This window comes from Rattus rattus, chromosome 12 (genome assembly GCF_011064425.1).
Source record: "Rattus rattus isolate New Zealand chromosome 12, Rrattus_CSIRO_v1, whole genome shotgun sequence".
NCBI classification, from domain to species: domain Eukaryota; kingdom Metazoa; phylum Chordata; class Mammalia; order Rodentia; family Muridae; genus Rattus; species Rattus rattus.
The window spans coordinates 70,751,916-70,773,550 of NC_046165.1; the positions used below are offsets into that span (position 1 = coordinate 70,751,916).

At 45.3% G+C, this 21,635-nt stretch overlaps 1 protein-coding gene across 1 annotated transcript; it reads left to right on the forward strand.

Moving 5' to 3' along the window:
• The first annotated feature begins 4,799 nt into the window (after positions 1–4,799).
• Positions 4,800–15,366, forward strand: Dad1 (defender against cell death 1). Its single transcript, XM_032918070.1, has 2 exons — positions 4,800–5,076; positions 15,172–15,366. Exons 1-2 carry the CDS (start codon positions 4,866–4,868, stop codon positions 15,300–15,302), a joined length of 342 nt encoding a protein of 113 aa, XP_032773961.1. The 5' UTR covers positions 4,800–4,865; the 3' UTR covers positions 15,303–15,366.
• Positions 15,367–21,635: the final 6,269 nt, after the last annotated feature.

Here is a 21,635-nt window from a genome sequence, read left to right on the forward strand (position 1 = left end):
TCTGGGGGTTACAATCTAAAGGACACAACAGAAATTCCCAGATGTTATCACAGGACAACAGAAACTCCCATAATCTGGAAAACCTATAAAATGTGGCTCCTTTTGAAGGAAGGCTGATGAGGTGGAAGTCTAGGACTTAGGACTCTAGACACTAGAAATACACAGTGCAGACAGCATTTGTGGTCAGTCGTCACATGTGCCAAATAAGCTTTAGCATGGTTGCTTAGAAGGAAGAAATTCAAATATATGAAAAGTGTCTTCTATAACGAAAGTTATCCTCAAGGTATTCCCAGAACTGATATAGCACAGGATTGGGTGGGTCGGCTAGAATTATATACAATGAAAGGGACTCTTGGTACCTATTCTAGACAGGCCTCTGGAGAGAAGAAATTATTCTCTTCTTATCTTGAAGTCAAGGCACATGATGTACACATATGGAAGAATGTATCCTGTCTAAAAGCCATATTTTTAAAAACATGCATGATATTGTACTCTTTAAAAGATTTAGATTATTTTATGTGTATGAGTTTTTTTTTTTTTTTTTTTTTTTTTTTGGTTCTTTTTTTTCAGAGCTGGGGACCGAACCCAGGGCCTTGCGCTTCCCTAGGCAAGCGCTCTACCACTGAGCTAAATCCCCAACCCCGTGTATGAGTGTTTTGCTCAAGCCTGTACCACATGCATATTTGTTGCTTAAGGACGTCAGAAGAAGGTATCTGATTTCTGGAAACAGGAGGCATAGGGGGTTGTTAACCTCCATGCTGGTGGCGGGAACCAAACCCAGATCTTCCACAAGAGCAAGAAGTGCTCTTAAGCACTGAGTAATTTCTGTGGCCTACTCATGTAGTTTCTAGGAATAGAGTTTCATTTGTCAACCTCTTTCCTGTGCCTGCAAGTTATCATTAAACACTGCAAAGTAGGTGGAGCTCAGAAGCTGATATCCCAGACCTGGAAGGTTACATCATTCCTTCAAATGGGTGTTGCTGGGGTCAAATGGGTTTTAGTGCTCAAGGTAAGTCTTAGACTAACTGGAGGTACTAAATGAAGCAGCTTCAAAGTCCTCCATCCAGTGATAGCTGTATGTGGCTCTTTTTTTTTTTTTTTTAAGATTCAATTTTGTGTAGGAGGGAGTTCAGTGGGTGAGGTAGGGACATGGGAGAGTGGAGGGCCATACAGGCCAAACAGCACGTCATATTTCAGTAGAGCTGGAGTTACAGGTGTTTGTGGGCTACCTGACCTGGGTGCTGGGAACTGAACTCAGGTCCTCTCCCAGGACCTGAACAACTCTTATTGCTGGGCCTCTATCCAGCCTCTGGCTTAGCTTTAAGTTAACAAAAAACAAATAAACTTTCCTTGGCTCCTCTTAGTTGTGTTTCCAATGCTCAGGTAGCCACACATGTCTAGTTGTTCCCGTACTGACTGGCACAGGTATTTTCATTAAAGAAAATTCTACTGAACAGAGTAGGAGCTGCTCGATCATGAGACGTTCAGATCTGTGTTGTAGACAGCTCAACAATTCTTAGTAACCGTGTGCTAAGGTTAAATACACATGACAAATTACTTTTTGTTGTCAGAGAAGACAAGATTGAAGCTTTTACGGGACCCCCCCCCCCAACAAAGAGCTGGAGAAGGAAACCAGACAAATGATTCTGAGTCGCTATACTCCAGGAATGATTGAATAAAGGGATGCAGGCCCTCTGGAGACATTTGCGCTCAAGTAGAAATTGGATCAGAAAACACCATACTTGAGAAAACTTTTCTTTGTGTTGATATTAGATTCCATTATTTTTTTAAAAGCAATCCAGTGAGAGATGCAGTATTTGCCCTTCATGGTCCCAAACACAACTAGGCATCTATATTTGCTGAACTAGGGAACAAGGAAAGAAGGGTCTTGGTCTAACTGGGACCAAAGTTTAAAAACATGGATGTTTACATGTGAGAGTAGAGAGCAGCAAGTGAGTCAAGACCAAAGAGAAAATACAAAGGAAAACCACACACACACACACACACACACACACACACACACACACACACACACACAGAGAGAGAGAGAGAGAGAGAGAGAGAGAGAGAGAGAGAGAGAGAGAGAGAGAGAGAGAGAGAGAGAGATAGAGACAGAGATATATATCCTTTACAAGAGTCTTTTTCTACTTTGGAGGATGTGTATTTGTCTTAGTAAATAATATAATTTCTTATTAGGAGAAAGGATAGGAAAATCATGGAGTTTGCCCCCTAGGGGTACCCTGTTGCCCCTCTACTCTCCCATTATCTTATGTTGTAGAGTATCTTAGTTATGAGGCCTCTAAGGTCTTCTGACTTCTGATTTAACTTTAAACCTAATTTGTCTTTTGCCAGCTATCTGATTTGCAGTCCTCCTACCATCTTTTGCATGCCCAAATTATTGGAGCTTTGCAGTATGCCCACTTTTAATTACCTGGGAAACAGAGGTAGTTCGTGTCAGAACGAATAATTGTTAGCAAGTGCAAACATCTTCTGGACATTTACTGTGGGCTCTGGACTTTGCTAAGTGCTTAATATTTGACATTATTTCATTTAATCCCAACAAAACAGTGGTGTGATCCAGGTATTGTTATTTCCATAGTCATGGGAATGGAAAATGAGACCATAGTGGTGTATACCTGTAGGCAGAGGCAGAAGGATTGCAAGTTTGAATCCACTCTGGGATATGTAGTAAGATCCAAGCGAGGCTAGATAAAGAAACCTTGTCAAAAAGAACAGAAAAGGGGGCTGGAGGGATGGCTCAGCGGTTAAGAGCACTGACTACTCTTCCAGAGGACCTGAGTTCAATTCCCAGCAACCACATGGTGGCTCACAACCATCTGTAATGAGATCTGATGCCCTCTTCCGGTGTGTCTGAAGACAGCTACAGTGTACTCATAAATAATAAATAGCAAATTATAAAAAAAAAGGATCAGAAAGAAGGAAAGCAAGAATTACATGTTAAGTGATCAGTCTCAGGTTAGATAATTAGTAGTAGGTAGAATCAAAGTTCAAAATCCTCTTTCTCTGACCCTGGAACTTGAACTTTTATCTACTTATTCTTCTGCACATGAACTTTTTCACATATTAATGTTCTGACTCACGCTACTCAAAACCAACAATGATACGATTTCCTATTGAGAGGTGAGATAAGCTCATAGGCTGAACACAAAACTTTTCCTTATTGTTAATTCAGGTAGCTGAGAAAATCTAGTTCTGAATGGCTTTGTCTCAGAATGAGGGTGCTTGTCTCAAGAAGGGATGTTTCACATCGGTTCTGTCTTCTTGGGGAGCACCTATGGAGACGTTAATGATGGTAGTTGACATAGATCAAGGCTATAAGACACTACTGGAAGGAACTGGAGTGATGGCATAGAAACTTTTGGAAGAATTCATTACTGGATGATTAGGAACAGCCAGTTAACCCATTTGGCCTTAAGTTGAATAGCAGAGGAATCTGTTCTACTTGTGATGAGACAGGGAGGAGGGTTCAATTCAGACGCATGCCATATTATGAGGACTAGGAACCAGTCTGGCTATCCTTCCACATCCCACTTGCTCTACAATAACACAAGAGCACTTCAGGAGTGCAAACGTCTCCGTTGTGAATACTGATTTACCTCTTTTAACAGACTAAGGCTTTCCAAGGACACAAGTGATTCACTGGAACCTGGGCAGGGCTATTTATTCCTCATAGGATTGTGGTGCTAAGTGTTGTGGGCTAAATACAGATAACAAGTGACAGTAGTTCAGTTGTTTTAAAAATTTTGCTCTTCTCTTTAGTTAGGGCAGTTGACTTAAACGCGGAAATGAAGAGCCGGATTATATGCAGGTAGGCTTTTCAATCAAAAGACAAGATACTAGGTTTAGAAGGCTGGATTTTTGTGAACTTGTAAGGGCAGTGCAAACCAGAGGGCAGAACTAAAGTTTTCTTCAATTAAGATTAGCTAAAAAGCAATTAATTGTACTTGTTAAAACCTCAAACTTTCATTTTTCTATAAAATGATTCATACAGGATAAGGTTGAACCAAACATGCTCGTCGGAGCCTTTCAACCTTGACATCTCTGGATACTATAGTTTTGGGCGGATTGCTGCTGATCCTGACCCTTCACTCTATGCACAAGTGACTAGCTCTCTTTTTAGACAGTGATTGATTAACCTAAAAATTTCTACGACTTAACTACAAGCTACTGGCCCTCCGTGGTACCCAATAAACGTTTGTAGAATGAATGAATACCTGCTGGGTTAGGTTCTTCGTAGGGGCCAGATCCAGCCTTCCAGTTCAGGATCCTGTAGAGGTCAACCCTCTCCCGCCAGTGTAAACTGGCGCTTGCCCCGTATAAGCATAGTTCTCACTGTGGAGGACCTTGTCCTGCTCTAATGATTGGTCACAGACATCTGAAGACAACTTTTAAGAGGATTAGGCCAGGCAGGTTAAATCCCTGGACCGCCAGCTTGGTTTCTAAGCAGATTCCCAAGCTTCACCACTGAGGACAAGGAACTCAAAGAGAGCCGGAACCCTCTGCTATGCTTCTGTGTCCGCCGTTAAAGTTCTTCCCCTGTTCCCGTCACAAATCTCGTCGCCAGAGCAACAGTGGGCGTCAACAAACGCAGGACGGAAATAAGAATGTAGTACACGTCTTCAGAGAGGAGATAGGCCATGCGCAGGCGCATTAATTTATTTCCGGCTGTAGTTTTCAGTCTGGGGGTGTAGTCTGCGTCTGCGCATTAATTGTGAGGCGCCAAGGTTGGCTTTTACCCGGGACCCAATTGGCCCGCCGGCGTGGGAGTGGCTAGAGCCCGCTAACGCGCACGCGCGAGCCACATAGCCTGTGTTCGTCCGGTATCCGAAGTTCCCGGGTTCGTCATGTCGGCGTCTGTGGTGTCCGTCATCTCCCGGTTCCTGGAGGAGTACTTGAGCTCCACTCCACAGCGGCTGAAGTTGCTGGATGCCTATCTCCTTTATATATTGCTGACCGGGGCGCTGCAGTTCGGCTACTGTCTCCTCGTGGGCACCTTCCCCTTCAACTCTTTCCTCTCTGGCTTCATCTCTTGTGTGGGCAGCTTCATCTTAGCGGGTAATGATTCTGTATCCTAGTAATAATGTCCCACTTTTGGCACGCAGCTTCGTCCTCACTGTACCCTTTGGTAGTTTGTAGAAGGTCGTCGCCTGTGAAGTCACGCTTACTTCTTGGGATCCAGGAAGCAAACTCAGAAATGTTGTCACATTTCTAATGCCAAACAGCTGGCCAGGAGCTGAAACTGAATATGTAAAGAAATAGCTCTTCTGGTGGTCGTCGCAGTTAATACCGCTCTAATGAAAAAATACCCAATTTTGATGAGGCCTTAGACAAATTTCAAGTTGGTAGAGCTTTAAATGGAAAAGCCAAACTGAACCATATCCATCACTTTGGCCTAATCCCTACTCCATCTAGGAGAAGACTTTAGTGATAGTATAGGAATTTAAATATTAGTGATTGATTGTGAGGAGGCAATCCATTGATGCTGTCTTTTTAGTTGCCCCTTCTTATTTCTGTGCATAATTTCTGTGATTTTTCTCATTATCTCGAACTTTTTATTCGCACAATTGTGTATTAGCCCTTCTTTCTGGTCTACACATTTGATAACCTTACAGACTTAGAGACTTAATGAGGATTGCCGCCATGCGTTTCATCTGAACTCTGACCTTTCTTGCCCCATGGGATTGAGAGAATTCTGGGACCAGGTGGCTCAGGAATGTTACTACCACGTGTATTAGGATCAGCAGTGTTTTGGGCGTTTATTAGCAATTGTTTTTTTCAGCGAAGTAGAGCTGGTTTGGGCAGAGACAAAAGGTAGCATTGGACTTGTCTGGAGATTTGATTTACTTACAGTCTTAACATAAATCTCAGTCACATGTACACATTCACATTGCTAGTTTGGGCACACTGGGCCCAATCAGAACTGGAGCTGCACAATCAGCTTAAGTAGTCGTCTTTGGGTTTTGGTCCAGTTCCCTGAGGCTACACCCTAACCATCAGGATCTATTAGCACCATCAGGCAGATCTGACAAACCTCTTTGCTGTGCCCAGTACCATTCAAGGCAGCTCTATTAACCAGCCAGGAGAAAGCATCTTACTGAGAGCCTCTTCTTTATTTATCCTCTGGTTACAGAAGTGTAGGAACAGGGTGGGGCTGTAGGCTGAGTTAAGTAGGCCCTCTCCTGTTGAAGCCTCCCATCTTCACAAGCCTCTGCCTTAAGTTCTGACTTTCCAGGACTACATAGAAAAGAACAATTTGCTGAAAAGTCATGTTAGTGTGTTCTCTCGTTCTCTCTCTCTCTCTCTCCCTCCCTCCCTTTTCTCTCCCTCCCTTCCTTCCCTTCCCTTCCTTTCTTCTTTCTTTCTTTCCATCTGTCTCTTTCCTTTTTTCTTTTCTTTTTGTAGATGACTTGCTTTTTAAAAAAAAATCTTTTAAAAATATTTTTGTGAGCATGTCTGTGTGTGTATATAGTGTTATGTGAGGTCATTATCAGTATTGAGGATATTAATAAGGGCATAATCAGTATTGAGGGCATTATTAGTGATGTCATGATTAATAGTAGTAAAATTGGTGTTAGTAGTGATATTTCCAAATCTTTTAGGTAACAGGGAATAGGGTGAGAAAAATATAAGTGGGTGTAAGGAAAAGAAAAGGATTTCTGATAATTCATTCATTGTTGCTGCAGAAAGTTATCATTTGCATTCTTCCTCCTTCAGTGAACTCCCGGGCATTTTGCCACTGAGCTAAATCCTCAGATCCATCCATCCATCCATCCATCCATCCATGTCTGTCTGTCCTTCCTTCCATCCATCCATCCTTTTTTTTTCTTTTTTTTCTTTTTTTTGAGACAGGGTTTTAGTGTGTAGCCCTGTCTGGCTGGAACTCTAGATTGGGCTGACCTTGAACTCCTAGATCATGTACCTCCACACTGAGTGCTGGGGTTAAAGGTGTATCAGCAGCCTGGCTGTCATGTCTGCTTTGACAGCATTAATTTTACTAAACTTCTTTTGCTAGGCCAGATTATTGCTTGGTAACTTGTTTTAATGGAAAATTTGAAAATTGGCTGTTCAGCCTTTGTTCATATTGTTAAGACAGGACATCATATGCCTGCTGAGGTTTTTTACTTTTCTATGGCTTTTTTTGGGTGGCGGGGGATGGGGAGGTGGGGGAAGAGAATGGAAGGGGCAGTTTTGGTGAAGAGAGGTTGTAGGAAATTATGTGGGAAGATTTGAAAGACCAAGTGGCACTAAATGCTGGCGCTTTGGGCGTCAGGCCTGTTTCTGTAGGAGAGCATCTGAGGATTAACAATGGCAATGCAGGCAGGTGAGATGGCTCAGTGTATGACGGTCCTTGTCACCAAATCTGAGCATCACCTGAGTTTGATCCCTGGGACATGGGGCGGGAGGAGAGAACCAAGTCCTGTGTTCTCTCACCTCCGCAGTATACACTCACATACGTGAAGAGTAAATGCCATACAAACCAGCCGTCCAACAACAGTTCTCTTTGGAAGTCAAGGGCAGACTTGACGTTGCTGTTAGTTGTGTGACTTGGAGGAGGACCCTCGATAGCTGGATCTCTTCATTCCTGCCTGGTTATTTCTTTTGCACAGACATTTGCTCTTTCGAACCAATGTCAGAACATTGTAAAGCAGTTTAGAATGCTGCCATCAGACATTTAAGTCTGTAAAGACACTCTTCTATTTCCTCATGGCTGGGTGGCTTATTCTGGGTCTCAGGAAGGGGCTTGAGGTGAGATGGTACTAGGGGTGGGCCTTTTTAGCAGTGTATAGTGTGGTAGGCTTTTAGAAGACTCTGGGGAACGGTCTGTCTATCCCAGCCATGCACAGCAGCTGTTTATCTTCCTGTTAGCTATCACTAGAGGAGGGACATCTGTCGCTTCAGAGATAACATTCTAGCGTTGGTAGTCTTGTTTCCTTTTGTACCTAGCTGGGATCTGCTCATTTCAAGAACTGTTTAGGAAGATTAAGTGGAAATTAGTTAAGTCTGTCTTCAAAATAAGTCCTACTAGGCGAGCACTCCCCCACTGAGCCTCATCCCTAGTCTGTGAAACCATTGCTTTAAGTTTCTTTACAACTTTGGTTCTTCTGTTCTCAAGCTTAGGAAACAGTTTTGCCTTCTGAAAAACAGAGTTTGTGGGCTGGAGAGGTGGCTTAGTGGTTAGAGTGCTCACAGCGGTGAGTTCAGGTCCCCAGCACCAATGTCAAACGCTAGGCATGGCTACACATGTCTGTAACCCCAGTGCTGGGGTGGGGGTGGGGGGCAGAGGGGAGTGGGCTGGTGCAGGACAGAATCAAGAGGATTGCAGAGTCTTGCTGCCTGCTAGCTTTGTGTTTATTGAAAGACCCTGTCTCAAAGGAATAAGGGTGAGAGAGAACAGGACACCCAATGTCCTCTGGCCTCTTAAGTATGCTCACATAGGCATGTGCATCTTGACACGCATGCACACACACTACACACATATACCACATTCATACGTGACATGCGCACGCACACTTGCACATCGCAGAAGTTAAGAAATCACAAAGGAGTTTGGATTTGAGAGACAGTGAGACTAATCCAGAGTGTTTTCTGTCTCCAGGGAGCCATTGGCTTGTGTGGTGTGGAGTTACTTTAGGGAGTGTCCCTTAGGCCTGTGGATTCCTCTCAGCTGCTGCCCGGGAGATTGGGAGTTCGCCAACTTTGTGGCTGATTGTCTGGTCTCTAATGTCCTGTCCATTACTTTTTTTTCTCGGTGCCTCAGGCTGCTTCCTGACTTTATGGCCCCTGATATCTCAGCTTGATTTGATTTGCACACTTGTTGTGTTACCTAATCAAATCTGTCTGTGGTTCCCAAAGTGGAGTTTGTGTTTAGTTTGTTTTTTCAGGACTCTTAGGCTCTGCTGGGAGCTGGCCTTGTTGACACCACCCTCTTCATCACTGTCCAGTGTCAGTAAGTCATTCACCATTCTGAGGTTCTTGTACCTTTACTTGTCTGTCTTCAGAACTCGGTTCACATCTTACGCCTGTCAGTTTACTGTGGCTGACTCTCCAGTGGACCCAGGGCTCTCGTGTCCTTGCTTCACTCTATGTGGGGGACGAGAGTAAGGAAGGAGAGACGGCACTCTTCCATTAGTCTGCATTTCTTGTACTTGTCTCCCCTCTGAGAGGTGAGGGCAGGTGCTTTCCTGTCTGCATCCTTGGTTAGCGCTGCATCTTAAATTGTGAGCATAGCTGTCTTAACTTAAGGAAGATGAAGGACTGTTTTCCAGGCTCTCTGCTGGTATGCTGCGGATTCTGCTGGGAGGAGCACACGGCGGTTCCTGAAGGGCGATGCAGACAGGTCTCTGTGGAAGGGTGCTGGTGCGGATAGGAGCCCTTTCCGTGCTCCTGCAGTGTGTCCCTCACTTTCCCAGGATGTGCCTCGTGACTCCTCACACTTTTCTCCATTTCTTTGCCTGTATTCACAGTTTATCTTGTATTTTAGTTTTTACTAGCAAAGTGAGAGTAGCCAGGAGTCCGTTCATCTTCCAGTGGCTCCCAGCAGCCAGCCTGCTCCTGTGTCTCTGCTGTCTGATTCCCTCCCACGTCAGCGCCCAGCTCTTGCACTTACTCAGGCACCGGTCTTCTCTGGGTGGCTGAGCAGCTTCTGAGGCGATCTTTTCATTCAGCATCATGGGCTTTCTCTTTTGAATCATTCTCAAGTGTTAGTCTGCTCTAAAATTGTCTAATTTTAAAAGGCGGAACCAGGCGTGGTGGTGCATACTTTTAGTCTTAGCTCTTGAGTGGCTGAGGCAGGAGGATATCTATGAGGCCATGCATAGTGAGTTTAAGGCCTGCCAAGAACCTGTCTTCAAAAAGAAAAAGGAAAAGAAAGTCCAGTGTGATCCCAGGCATCCTCGCGCCCATCGCTAGCATCTTCTCTTCTCCCTCTCGTAGAGCTTCTTGAAAGAGTAGTTGCTGTGTCTACCCTTTCCCCGCGTATTTCTCAGTGCTCTCGTGTGGTGGCCTGTCCCCACCACTTCCTCAGACTGTTTCCCGTGTTGCCAGGTGGAGCAGTCGTCCGCCTCACCTTGCCTGACTGTGCAGCATTAGCGTTTAGCTCAAATGGCTGGTTCCTTCTGAGGGAAACACTCTTTCCCAGACCCTTAGAGCTGCCTCCTCCTCGCTCCTCACATCCTACTGGCTTTTCCTTCCCACTGTGCTTGGATGCTTCATTTTGTATTTCTTTCCCATAGTTGAATTTAAGTTCCATATCTATGCATATAGTTACCATGGTATTGGTATTTTAGTTTGGACCCGTCCACTTGGTTCAAGATAATAAATCCAGTTCCCGATGTATTTCTCTTTTTGATGTCTCTTCTGTCTTTCATGTTCTATTTCCCCAAATAGACACTGTCCCTCTTTCCAGCCATCTGCTTCTTTACTGGCAGTGTACAGTGTCAACCCCGGATAGGTTGTTCAGCCAGATAGTTAGGTCTCTCTGATCCCATAGCTTCTCTCAACTCCCACACCCATTTCACAGCAAGCTCTGTCTTCTCTGGAACATAGGCTGTCTGTCTCCTTGTTTCTGCCTGGTTTTATCACTGTAGCTGAGCTCTTCAGTTCTAAATCGTTCATCTTTAGTCCCACAAACCATTCTTCACGATGCAGTTCTAGCCCTTAAAGAATGGGAGTTGTTGTTGCTCAGCTCCTCGAACCCCGAAAGGCTGTTTCATTGCCCTTTGACTAGGTCCAGTCTCTGTCCTGAGTCTTCTCTGGCCACTGATATCTGTTGTCCCCAGCTTGGATTGCTCTGCCCCAGATCTTTGTGTGCCTGACTTTTTAGCCTTTAAATGGTCTGCAGTAGCGTTTTTAGACACGACTACTGGACAAGACAGCTTTCTAGTCTCCTTTATCTTGCTACATTTTCTCTGCAGTGTGTACCCTACCCAGAATTTCCTTGTTTGTTTGCTGACTTGTGACTGGAAACACTTGTCTGTCTCCACAGACTGTAAGTCCCTTGGGGGCCAGACTCCTGGCTGGCTGGCTCTGTGCTATTCTCCCAGCATCTAGAATGATGGCACTTGATAAATGTTTTGCTGAACAAATGAGCATTTAAGGAGATGATGAAACAGGGCTGCTGGAGGGGGCAGGCTGTTTCAAGAGGGTGTTGGTTTCTGTCTCCAGAAGTGCTCAGGGGGAAGCTGAGTTCTCATTTCTGGAGCAATTTCTTTACCTTTCTTGTGTCCAAACCAGCTGAGGGATATGGCCTGTCTATGAGCAACACAGGCAAGTCTGGGACCTCGTAGGCCTCCTTCAGAAAACCTCCCAGGCTCTTCTTGGAGGCTCCTTCCAGCACACCTGTCTCCCACCACTTCTTGGACATTGCTCTATTTTACTTTCTATCGCTGTGATAAACTATGACTGGTAGCAACTTGGGAAGGAAAGGGCTTGTGGGACTCTCATGGCATAGCCCATCATCAAGGGGTCAAAGCAGGAGCTGAAGTAAAGACCATGGAGGAGTGCTGCTTACTGGCTTGCTCAGCTTGGTTCCTTACACAACCAGGACCACCTGCCGGGGTGGGGGGTAGCACTGCCTACAGGGAGCTGGGCCTGTAGGTGCGATGACTCAGCAGTTGTGAACACTTTTTATGGTTGTACTTCTAGAGGACCCAGGTTCAATTCCTAGCACCCATATGGCTACTCACAACTGTCTATAACCCCACCTCTAGGGGTTCTGACATGTTCTTCTTGCCTCCTAGGACACCAGGCACACAAGTGGTACACAGACTTACATGAAGACAAAATACCTGGTAAATAATTTTTTTTAAAAGGAAAGAAAATGCCCCCAAATCCCTCAGGCTATTCTGATAGAGGCAACCCCAACCCCAAAGCCCCACAGGCTAGTCTGATAGAGGCAACCCCAAAGCCCCACAGGCTAGTCTGATCTGATAGAGGCAACCCCAAAACCCCACAGGCTAGTCTGATAGAGGCAACCCCAAAGCCCCATAGGCTAGTCTGATAGAGGCAACCCCAAAGTCCCATAGGTTAGTCTGATGGAGGCAGTTCCCCAGTTGAGGTTCTCATTTCAGCTGACTAGTTTGTGTCAAATTGGGGGAAAAAAAAATCCAACTAGCATAGGCATTTTATGCACCAAATGGGATGTTTGAAGGGCTGGAGAGATGGCTCAGCAGTTAAGAGCATTGTCTGCTCTTCTAGGGGACCCAGGTTCCATTTCCAGCACCTACATGGTGTCTCACAAACATTCATGTGACTTCAGTTCTGGGGATCCAGTGCTGTCTACTAACCTCACTGGGCACCAGGCACACACGACGCATGTATACACATGTAGGCAAAACACTCATATACATAGAATATAAACAATTCTAAAAATGGGGTGTTGGTCTCAGTGGCCTCTGAGGTCCGTTGGATGTTTGTGGGGTTGATTTGTGCACTGTAACTTAATTTGAGTTGTTATGGTCATTTCAAGGTCACCATCAGTCCATGGCTGTATCCACTGTCACAAAGCTTGTCCCCCGATAGTTACTCTAGGTACCACCTCATTTCTAGCCCAGTACTGTTAATAGTTCTGTGTCTTCTCTAGAGTTTTTGCTAGATTGCAAGTAAGTGATAGACTATTTATATATAAAATAAAGATATAAACATAGTAATCACATATAGAAATTAAAGTTGTAGAAAGAGCAATTTGGGCCCCGTGGGCCCAGTTGCTGCACAAGCATGAACTTGAGGTAAGGTCCCTAGCACTTATAGGAGAAGTTGGACACACCACACAGGCCTGTAACCCAGGTGGAGGAAGGGGAAAGGCAGGTAGATCTTGATGCTCATTGGCTGGCCAGCCTTGGGAATCTAAGCTTCAGTGAGAACGTCAGAGAGAATCCATGAGTTCATGAGAACTCCTGTCTCAAAAAATAAGGTAGGTGGAGTGGAGAGATGGCTCAGTGGTTAAGCTCACTTCCTGCTCTTCCAGAGGATCTGAGTTTGGTTCCCAGAACCCACATCCAACCTCCAGGAAATCCAGTGCCCTCTTCTGGCTTTTAGGAGCCCCTGTATACACAGGGCACATACATTGTACAGCATACAGTGAAACACGCGCGTGCGCGCACACACACACACATACACACACGATAAAAATAAATCTTTAAAATGAGGTGGGATGTGAATGAGGAAGACTCCTGAATTCAACCTATGTGTTCCACACACATGTATGTGTGCACCTACCCTATGCACAGCACATGAACATGCATGTATAACATAACACTACAGACATACAAAAGGAGAGCTGATGTGTTAGTGCTTTTGGCTATTTTTTTCATTCAGTAAAAGTGGATAGCATTCTTGTCAGTGTATAGAGAATTCTGAATAATTGTGTAGGACTTCATTGCAGGTGTGTTGTATGATTTAATCATTCCCCTTGGTGACATTTGGATCATTTCTCTTTTTTCTTTCAATTTTACAAACATGCTGTGTTTTGTAAGTCACATTCATTGTTGAAAGGAAAAAACATTTTAGATATTAAGTGGTATTGCCAGTTGCTTTCCCCCAAGGTGGGCTAACCTGGCCTTTTATGGCAAGATTTAAGTGGTTTCCATACTCCAGCCAGTGCCCCGCAGAAAGGTCAGTGCTCTTCCTAGTGTTTCTGTGCTTAGGTTGATGGGAACTGTTGCCATGGTGATGAACTCTGGAGGACTAATCTGGTCATTGTATCTTCTCAGTGGATTCTTTGTTAATGCTGGAGTGGATGCTAGCCTGAAGCCAGTGCAATAATTTATTGAAGCCATAAAAGGTGTTTGAGCAGAGAATGCCCCCGAGCTTCAGAGAGAAAAAGAGAGCAGACTGGCTGCTGCCTTGTTAGACTTCAGGGATACAGGAAAGTGGGAGCAGAGATCACTGTCAAGAGCCGTGTGTGTCGGATCTTCTGTTGTCTTTTGAGGCAAATGAAGCCACTAGAACTTTACCGGGACAGTTTATCTACAGCAGGAGGTCCTTGTGGACCATCGGCTGTACTTAGGATCTCCACCGTGTATCATGCACGCTTCTTGTAGAAGGTTAGGATGTCACAGGGTCCTCATTCATCCCAACTCTGTTTGTCACTGCTATAGATAAGCCCCATGTAGGTATAATTAGACACCTTTAAACCAACCAGCTTAAGAGAGTCTTAGGCTTTTAGGAGTGTAAGTGTGAATAAGCTTATAGGTTTTAGCATAACTCTGAGGTGTTGTTTTTTCCCCCCTTATTTTTCCTTTAATAAAGGATAGGTAAGATAGTAAAGGTAGGTAATCTTATGGGTTAAATTTTCTATTTCCTTTTACAGTTTTTAGTTATTGTATGTGTATATGCCTGCTCTTAGGCTTGCCGGCAATGCCCTTACCAGTAAGCCATCTGGCAGCCTTAGTTTTAGATCTTTTGAGACAGGGCCTTATGTAGCTCAGGTTCACCTTGGAGTGTGAGGTGACCTTGAAGGAATCCCTTACATCTGCCCCCGAAGCACAGGTGACAGCTGTGCAGCACCAGACCTAGTTTGGGATGAATTTTAAATGCTCTGGTCTAACTATGACCCAGATCAGGACAGAACATTATCAGTGCCATGCAAGGTTCTTTGCAGCTCTGAAGATGTTTCTGTCCGTGAGAATGAAAACCACTATCTGACTTATGCTAGTCTAGATTTATTTTGCCTATTGTGTTTATTTATTTTTATTGTCTTGCTTTTTTGAAAGCGTGTCTTAACTATGTAGTCCACGGTAGTCTCTATAAACTAGTGGCTGTTCTCCCTCAGCCTTCCACATTTTGGGATTACAGGTGTGTACTGCCATGTCTGGTTGGCTTGTTTAGTTTTAAAGCTCCATATGTGTTTGTGTTTGGTTTGTGCTGCATATCATTGTGAAATCCATCCACCTTGGTTCTAGCAGAAGTTCCTTTTCATTGCTGTATAGTATTTCTTTGTCTTCATGAGCTATGTAATCCCCTCTGTACTATTAATAGACATTAACTTTTCTAGTATGGTGCACGTCACAGCCGACTCCTGTGTGTGCCTCTTGGGTGTGATGCTTTTATTTTATTAGAGAATTTTCATGATGGGATATATTTATGTCCTGATTAGTGATCATTTATTTTCTATTTCTGAATAATGACTTTTGTGTTTTGTTTCTTACCCAGTTTGCTTGAGAATACAGATCAACCCCCAGAACAAGGCGGATTTCCAAGGCATCTCTCCTGAGCGAGCCTTTGCTGATTTTCTCTTTGCCAGCACTATCCTGCACCTCGTCGTCATGAACTTCGTCGGCTGAGCCGCTCCCACTTCCTTACTGTGGAGTTGGAGACTGGCAGAATGTAAGTGTCGATCCCAGCCCTTGCCTGCTGCGCTGATTCCAGCCGGTGAAATCGGATGGGCGGGTTCTGCTCCTGGTTGACCAGGTTCCCATGGTGCTGTGAGATGTTTGCAGGCTTTCCTGGGGCTTCAGTGTGCATTAGTACCAGCATGCTCGTCAGCCCGTGGGTTATAGGTGTGCACCCGAGGGCTTTTGAAGGAAGACAAATTGCAGGCTTTGCTTTTAGATTTGTTCTTGAGGTGTTTTTCCAGTTGCCATTGATGTTAAATATTAAATATGGCCATCATTGCCTGATAGGTGTTGAGAGTAGTGTGAATGAATGACAGCTGGTTCTTATGGATGTGTGCCCCGAACTTAAATGGTAAAGTTGGATTCACCTGTGAGAAGCAGACTGGTAGCGTTTGGTTCCTAGGCTACATCCCTTGTTAGGCACCGAAGCCATCTTATCCCCCAAACAAACTTTACAGAGTTCTGATAGGGAAACAAAGGCAGGCCTAGATCCGTTTTTTTGTTTTGTTTTGTTTTGTTTTTTTAACCTTTGACCCAGTTGGTAAGATATAATTGCCCACTTAAACATACAAAGCCCGGTACCATCCATCCCTTAGGAACATTAATAACAACCTGTAAATACACAGAGCAGAGTCTTAACATCACCTGCCATGGCTTCTCACCTAGATCCCTTTTATAGAGCTGAAACCCCTCTCTACCCTCCCTTCATAGGCTGCGTGCCCTCCTCTCCGCCTCTCCTCTCTCCCCTCTCCCCTCTCATCTCTGCTACTTTACTGATGCTGTGACAAGACAGCACGGCAGAGGTAACATGTAGAAGAAAGTGTTTAGTTGGAATTTATTGTTGCAAAGGGTTAGAGTCTGAGTGTCAAGGTGGGAGCAGGGCAGCAGGCAGACAGCGCTGGAGCGGTAGCCGCCACTTACATCTTAAGCCACAGGCTTGACACAGAAAGCTAACTGCGAATGGCACGGGCTTTTGACCCTTAAAGCCTACTCATAGTGACGCACCTCCTCCAAGGACACACCTCCTAGTCCTTCTCGAACAGCTCCACCTACTGGGTGGAAGCATTCAGCATAGGGGCTTGTGGCCATTCTCACTGAAACCTCTACACCCCAGAAGCAGAGTCTTAAAGCTGTGTTAAGTGCATGACTTTTCCCTAAACACATACCAATATTTTCCCCTTGATAGGAGAACATGGGCCAGGAGCAATGTAGTTGCTTCCCCAGATGCACAGGTACCTGGATGTAGAGTAGCCTCTGCCTCTTGGTGTTTGGCCCTGTGCTCGTAACTCACTGACGAATGCCTGTGCTCCTTCCTTTGCCTTTGTACCATAAGATTTAGTATTGTTGCTTCCAGGTGGTGAGAGAAGAGAATCTTAGAAAATAATAACCTTTTGGGAGAAAATGCCCCGGGCCCAACCTTTTTCCATCACTACATGAAAACCTCTGTGTTGATACTGAAGTCATCGGAAACCTCACACGAGGGCCAGAGTATGTGCGGTGACGTGACGGTGGCTGCACTGGGAATGGCACATGACTGCATCTTAGAATGGCACAGAACTGTTTTGTTCTATTTGTTGGGGTAGACCTTTCAGTTTGGGTAGTGGTAAGTTGTTGGGATGCTGTGGTCACTGAAACCATTTGAGAAGAACTTCCTTCTGCTCTCCTAATACAGTTTCAGTTATTGGAGACCCGATCCCCATCCCCCTTCTCCTCCCTAGTCAGAGCCAGTTAATGGGGATGCAGAGGGAGTAAAGTGCCTAAGCGAAGAGTTTTAAAAGTATAAACAAGAACAGAAGCAGAGCTGGAGATGTGTTCAGCTGGCGGAGTGCCTGGGCTCGGTATCAGTACTGTAACAGCAGACACGGCGGTGTGTGCCTGTCATGCAGCACTCGGGCGAAAGGCAGGAAGATTGGAACTTGATGAGACCCCGTCTAAGGTTAAAGACTCATACGTACCGTGAAGGCATGACGTGATTAAGGCTACCAGTGCCGTGAGAGGTGGGTGGAGAAGGAGCCGAGAAGCAGGTCGTAGCTCTGACCAGGCCCCAGTTAACTGTTTTCCTTGGCTCCCTTGAATGTAGCCTCCCGTGTGGACCGCCCTGAGTTTATGAATGCTGGGTCTAACTCAGGCGTTGTGTCCTCTGACTGCCTCACTCTGGACTTGTGAAGGCGTTTCCTAATGAGTTAGCTATGCAGTCATGAAGGGACAGTGCATTTCCAGGGTGTTCTTTAGGCTCAGAGAGACACCAAGTCATGGAAAATTCTTTTCTAGTGCTACCGTGTTTGGAGGAGGACTCGGCTTCCAGAGAACTGAGTATTTCAAAATTAGGACAAAAGAGGAAGAGCAGGCTCAGCAGAGGTGTGCAGTGCAGATCGCCTGCCCGGCTGGGAGTGATGGCCGAGAGCACACAGAACCGCCCAGTCCCACTTCAGTGGCCAGGCACTGTAGAAAACAGTAGGCTCGCAGACAAGGTGGGGGAACGCTCTTGTCTGGGGGATTGCCTCGCACATTCTCCAGAGACCTTTCACCTGGTACCTGCCCACACACTTGTCCCATCTGTGTGGTTTTAATTCACCGCGTGTCCACTGTGCCAAACCTAGTTTCCAAGTGAGTCCTGATGGTCACAGGTACTCAGAAGGTAGGATAAAAAGGAAACAACCAAAAGCACTCAGCACGGTGATAACACTCGTTCCTAAGACGCTGGAGGTACTGACGTCCTTAGTCTGACAGGAATTATGGGCTATAGGCAGCACAGTTTGAGCTGGATTCTCATGTTTCTCCCTAGCATTCTCCTCATCTTCCAGTTGACAGATGGGCATTTAAAGAAATCTTTTAATGAATTTGAAGGTGACATTTGAAACCAGGGAGAAAAGGCAGAACAAACGGGAATGGCATTGAGCTGTAAAAGTCAGTGTGGCCCAGGAGGGCCAAGGAAGAGCAGATGAGTGCTCAGTGGGTGCTGCTCCAGTGCTTGTGAGATCCATTTTATTTCCAGGAAGCCTCTTCCAGGTAAGCCTGCCATTCCCATTAGACTGGGCACGGAGAGATCAGAGAGCACCGGGAGAAATCTTTTGTTTGATTTTGCTTTCGAGCAGGGACCCATATAGTAGTACAAGGTCACTTCAAACAAGTTACGTACTAAAGGATGGCCTTGTACTCCTTCCTGCTCCTCCAATCCTTGCCTCCTATGTGCGGGGATTATGAGTATAGGTCTGCATCCCCCAGCCCCAATTTTAGATTCCTGTTTTAATTTAAAAAAATGTATTTTTAACTCGCATATATTTATATGTCTGTGTGTGTTGGTTAGTGCAGGTTCCCATAGCGACCAGAGGTGATGGATGTCCTGGAGCTAGAGTTACAGGGAGTTAGGAGCTGCTCACTGTTGTGTGGGGTACTGAGCCTGGGTCCTTCGAAAGAGCAGTATATAATCCTAACTGCGGAGGCCTCTCTCCAGCTCCGGTTTCAGGGTTGGTTTGTTTCTCTGGGTAGTTCTGGCTGTCCTAGAACTTGCTATATACACCAGCCTGGCCTCAAACTCAGATCCACCTCTGTCTGACTCCCGAGTGCTGGGATTAAAGATGTGTGCCTCGGCCTACCTGGTTTCAGGGTGTTGGGTTGTACTGGGGAGTTAACATCCTGGGGATGTGACCGTGGGACGGGGAAGTGAAGTGGGTACCACGGAACAACAGAGCTTAAGTGTGGTAGCCTTCCTGGGTAGAGATTGTTGCCAGAAGCCTGGGCTGAAATTTTGTTAGTTCTGCCTTTTTAATATGGGGAGAGTCTCTTCCTATTGTCAAAATCTAATCCCAGCTAGTGCCCAAAGGCTATGTGTGAGCAGGCTGGCAGAGCCTTTGAGCTGATAGTACTGTTTACGATAGGCAATCCTGGCCTTTTAATTTATCAAAAATAGTACTCAGGAGAATTACCTTGGAAAGGGACTCAAAATATATTTTTGTTTCCCATCTCCATCTTTATTTTTAATTAAGAGACAAGGTCTCCTTACCTGGAACTTGAATTTATTAGATTTTATTTTGTGTGTGTGTGTGTGTGTGTGTGTGTGTGTGTGTGTGTGTGTGTGTGTGTGTGTGTAGCTGTAGTGTGAGTGCATGTGTGCCTAGAGCACATGGCGAACAGGACTGATTACCTCCCAAAGTTCTCTCCTGTGTGGGTCGTAGGGATCACACTTGGCGTCAGGATTCAGGGAAGTGCCCATTGTCCCTGAACCAGCTTACTTGCCCTGGGACTTTAAAGAAAAAGAGTTTAAATTTATTTATGTAGTATATTTTGGTTGTATCACCCCTGCTTAGTACCCCACCACATGCTCTCTTCTTTTTAAATTATTTTATAACCCACTGAGTCCATTTGCATATGAGCATGGTGCCATCTGCTGCAGCCTAGACGGCACCCTCTGTGCTCTGCTGCCATCTAGTGGATGCACCTCTCCTGTGCTGGGAGTGTGTCACAAAGCATGAGTTGTATTTTGGTGGAACAGAAGCTAGCTCCTTTCCCCGTCATGGGAGGGCAGCAGAGGCCTAGGTGAACTTAAATGCGGACCAGGGGTTTCTTTACATCCTGGCCAGGAGTGGGCAGTGCTGAGCTAGGATCCTTAGCACGACCCCAGGCTGTGTTCTCAGACCTGTGTGCATAAACTGTCGGGGTTCACAGGGGTCATTTATTCTAGACCTTTTATTGCCTCCAACTCTGAGCTCCTACTGGCAACACCGGTCAGTTTTTAGTGAATGGGTCTTAGAAGCTTGTCTCAGAGCCTCAGCCCTCAGGGGCTAGAAAGTCTGGCAACTTCTTTATTAAAAAGCATTAATTGACTTTTAATTTGTGATTGAACTCTTCTGGTTGGTCTTTTGAGGCAGAGAGCTAGAGACAGATGTAGTTAGATGTGTGTGTGTGTGTGTGTGTGTGTGTGTGTGTGTGTGTGTGTGCGTGTGCGCGCAGCATGGAACATGGTCCAAGGACAGTGTTCAGGGGCTGCTCTCTCCTGCCATGTGGGCCCTGGGGATGGAACTCAGGCTGTCAGGAGTAGCAGAAGTACCCACTGATCTATCTCATCAGCCCCGCTTTTAAATTATTTTAATTCTTCTTCCTTCCTTCCTTCCTTCCTTCCTTCCTTCCTTTCTTCCTTCCTTTCTCTCTCTCTCTCCCTCCCTCCCTCTCTCCTTTCCTTTCCTTTTCTTTTCTTTTTCTTTTTCTTTTTTGAGATAGCCTTGTTCAGTTGTACTTTTTATTCATATTCTCACTGGGTACTGAAGGGAGGACACTGATGTGGAGTTGGTTAGATAAGGTGTGCAGTGTTCTGGAACCATGCGTCTATAAGATGCTTTGTTAGCCCCACATCTTTCTTTTCTTTTCTTTTCTTTTCTTTTCTTTTCTTTCTTTCTTTCTTTCTTTCTTTCTTTCTTTCTTTCTTTCTTTCTTTCTTTCTCTCTTTCTTTCTTTCTCTTCTTCTTCTTCTTCTTCTTCTTTTTTTTTGAGCTTGGGGTTTTTGTGTGAGCATGTTCTTACAGACACTGCTGTCATGCAGTGCCGTGAACAGTCGGCCATTTTCTGGTGATTGTAGCCTGGCCTCATGGGTTGAGAGTTTAAGATGGAGGACTTTGGGATATGACGCACCTTTCTGCTTCTTCCAGGCTCACTCTTTGACGTCTCCTGGATCAGAATTTTTGAGCTGGCAGCTTGTCGTACATGGATTCTTCAGACTCGTGCTCAGCTATGACTCTTGCTGGACGTGAGGTGGGGCATCCAGAGAACTCCCTTCGCTCTGTTGGACCAACTCCACAGTGCACGTCTGTTAACACAGAATCTGCCTCCCCTCAGTGTAACCCTTTCTTTCCAAATTAAAAAACGTTTCTCTGCCACTCCCTCCGCGCCTCTGAGTGCTGTTTGTTCCTTCACGTTTGTGTGCAGATCCCTTTCCCTCGGGTCTGTGCACTCTTCATGACTCGCTAACTCACAGCTGTGACCTTTCACCTGTGACCCTTCACCTTTGTTTTCATTAAGTAGTTGTCATTGGAGTCAGTGACAAAGGACAGTGCTGACAACCTGGAAAATGTCAGTCCTTTGTCCTTTGCTGGATCAGGTAATCCTTTACTAATCCGCCATTGTCTGGAACTGCACCACTAAGCACTTGTCAGAAACTGAACCGTGTGCTCTCTCGTCACGTCTGTTTCCACATGCTTCTGGGGAAAAGTGAAATAAATGCTTCTCTTAGGCAGTATAAGCCAAGTGCAAAGTGCGTGTGTGTGTGTGTGTGTGTGTGTGTGTGTAAAA

Excerpts from the sequence above, each read along its gene's own strand:
- Dad1 (XM_032918070.1), top strand. The coding sequence starts at position 4,866 with ATGTCGGCGTCTGTGGTGTCCGTCATCTCCCGGTTCCTGGAGGAGTAC. Across the intron at positions 5,077-15,171 it reads GGGCAGCTTCATCTTAGCGG|TTTGCTTGAGAATACAGATC; the intron begins GTAATGATTCTG and ends TTTCTTACCCAG.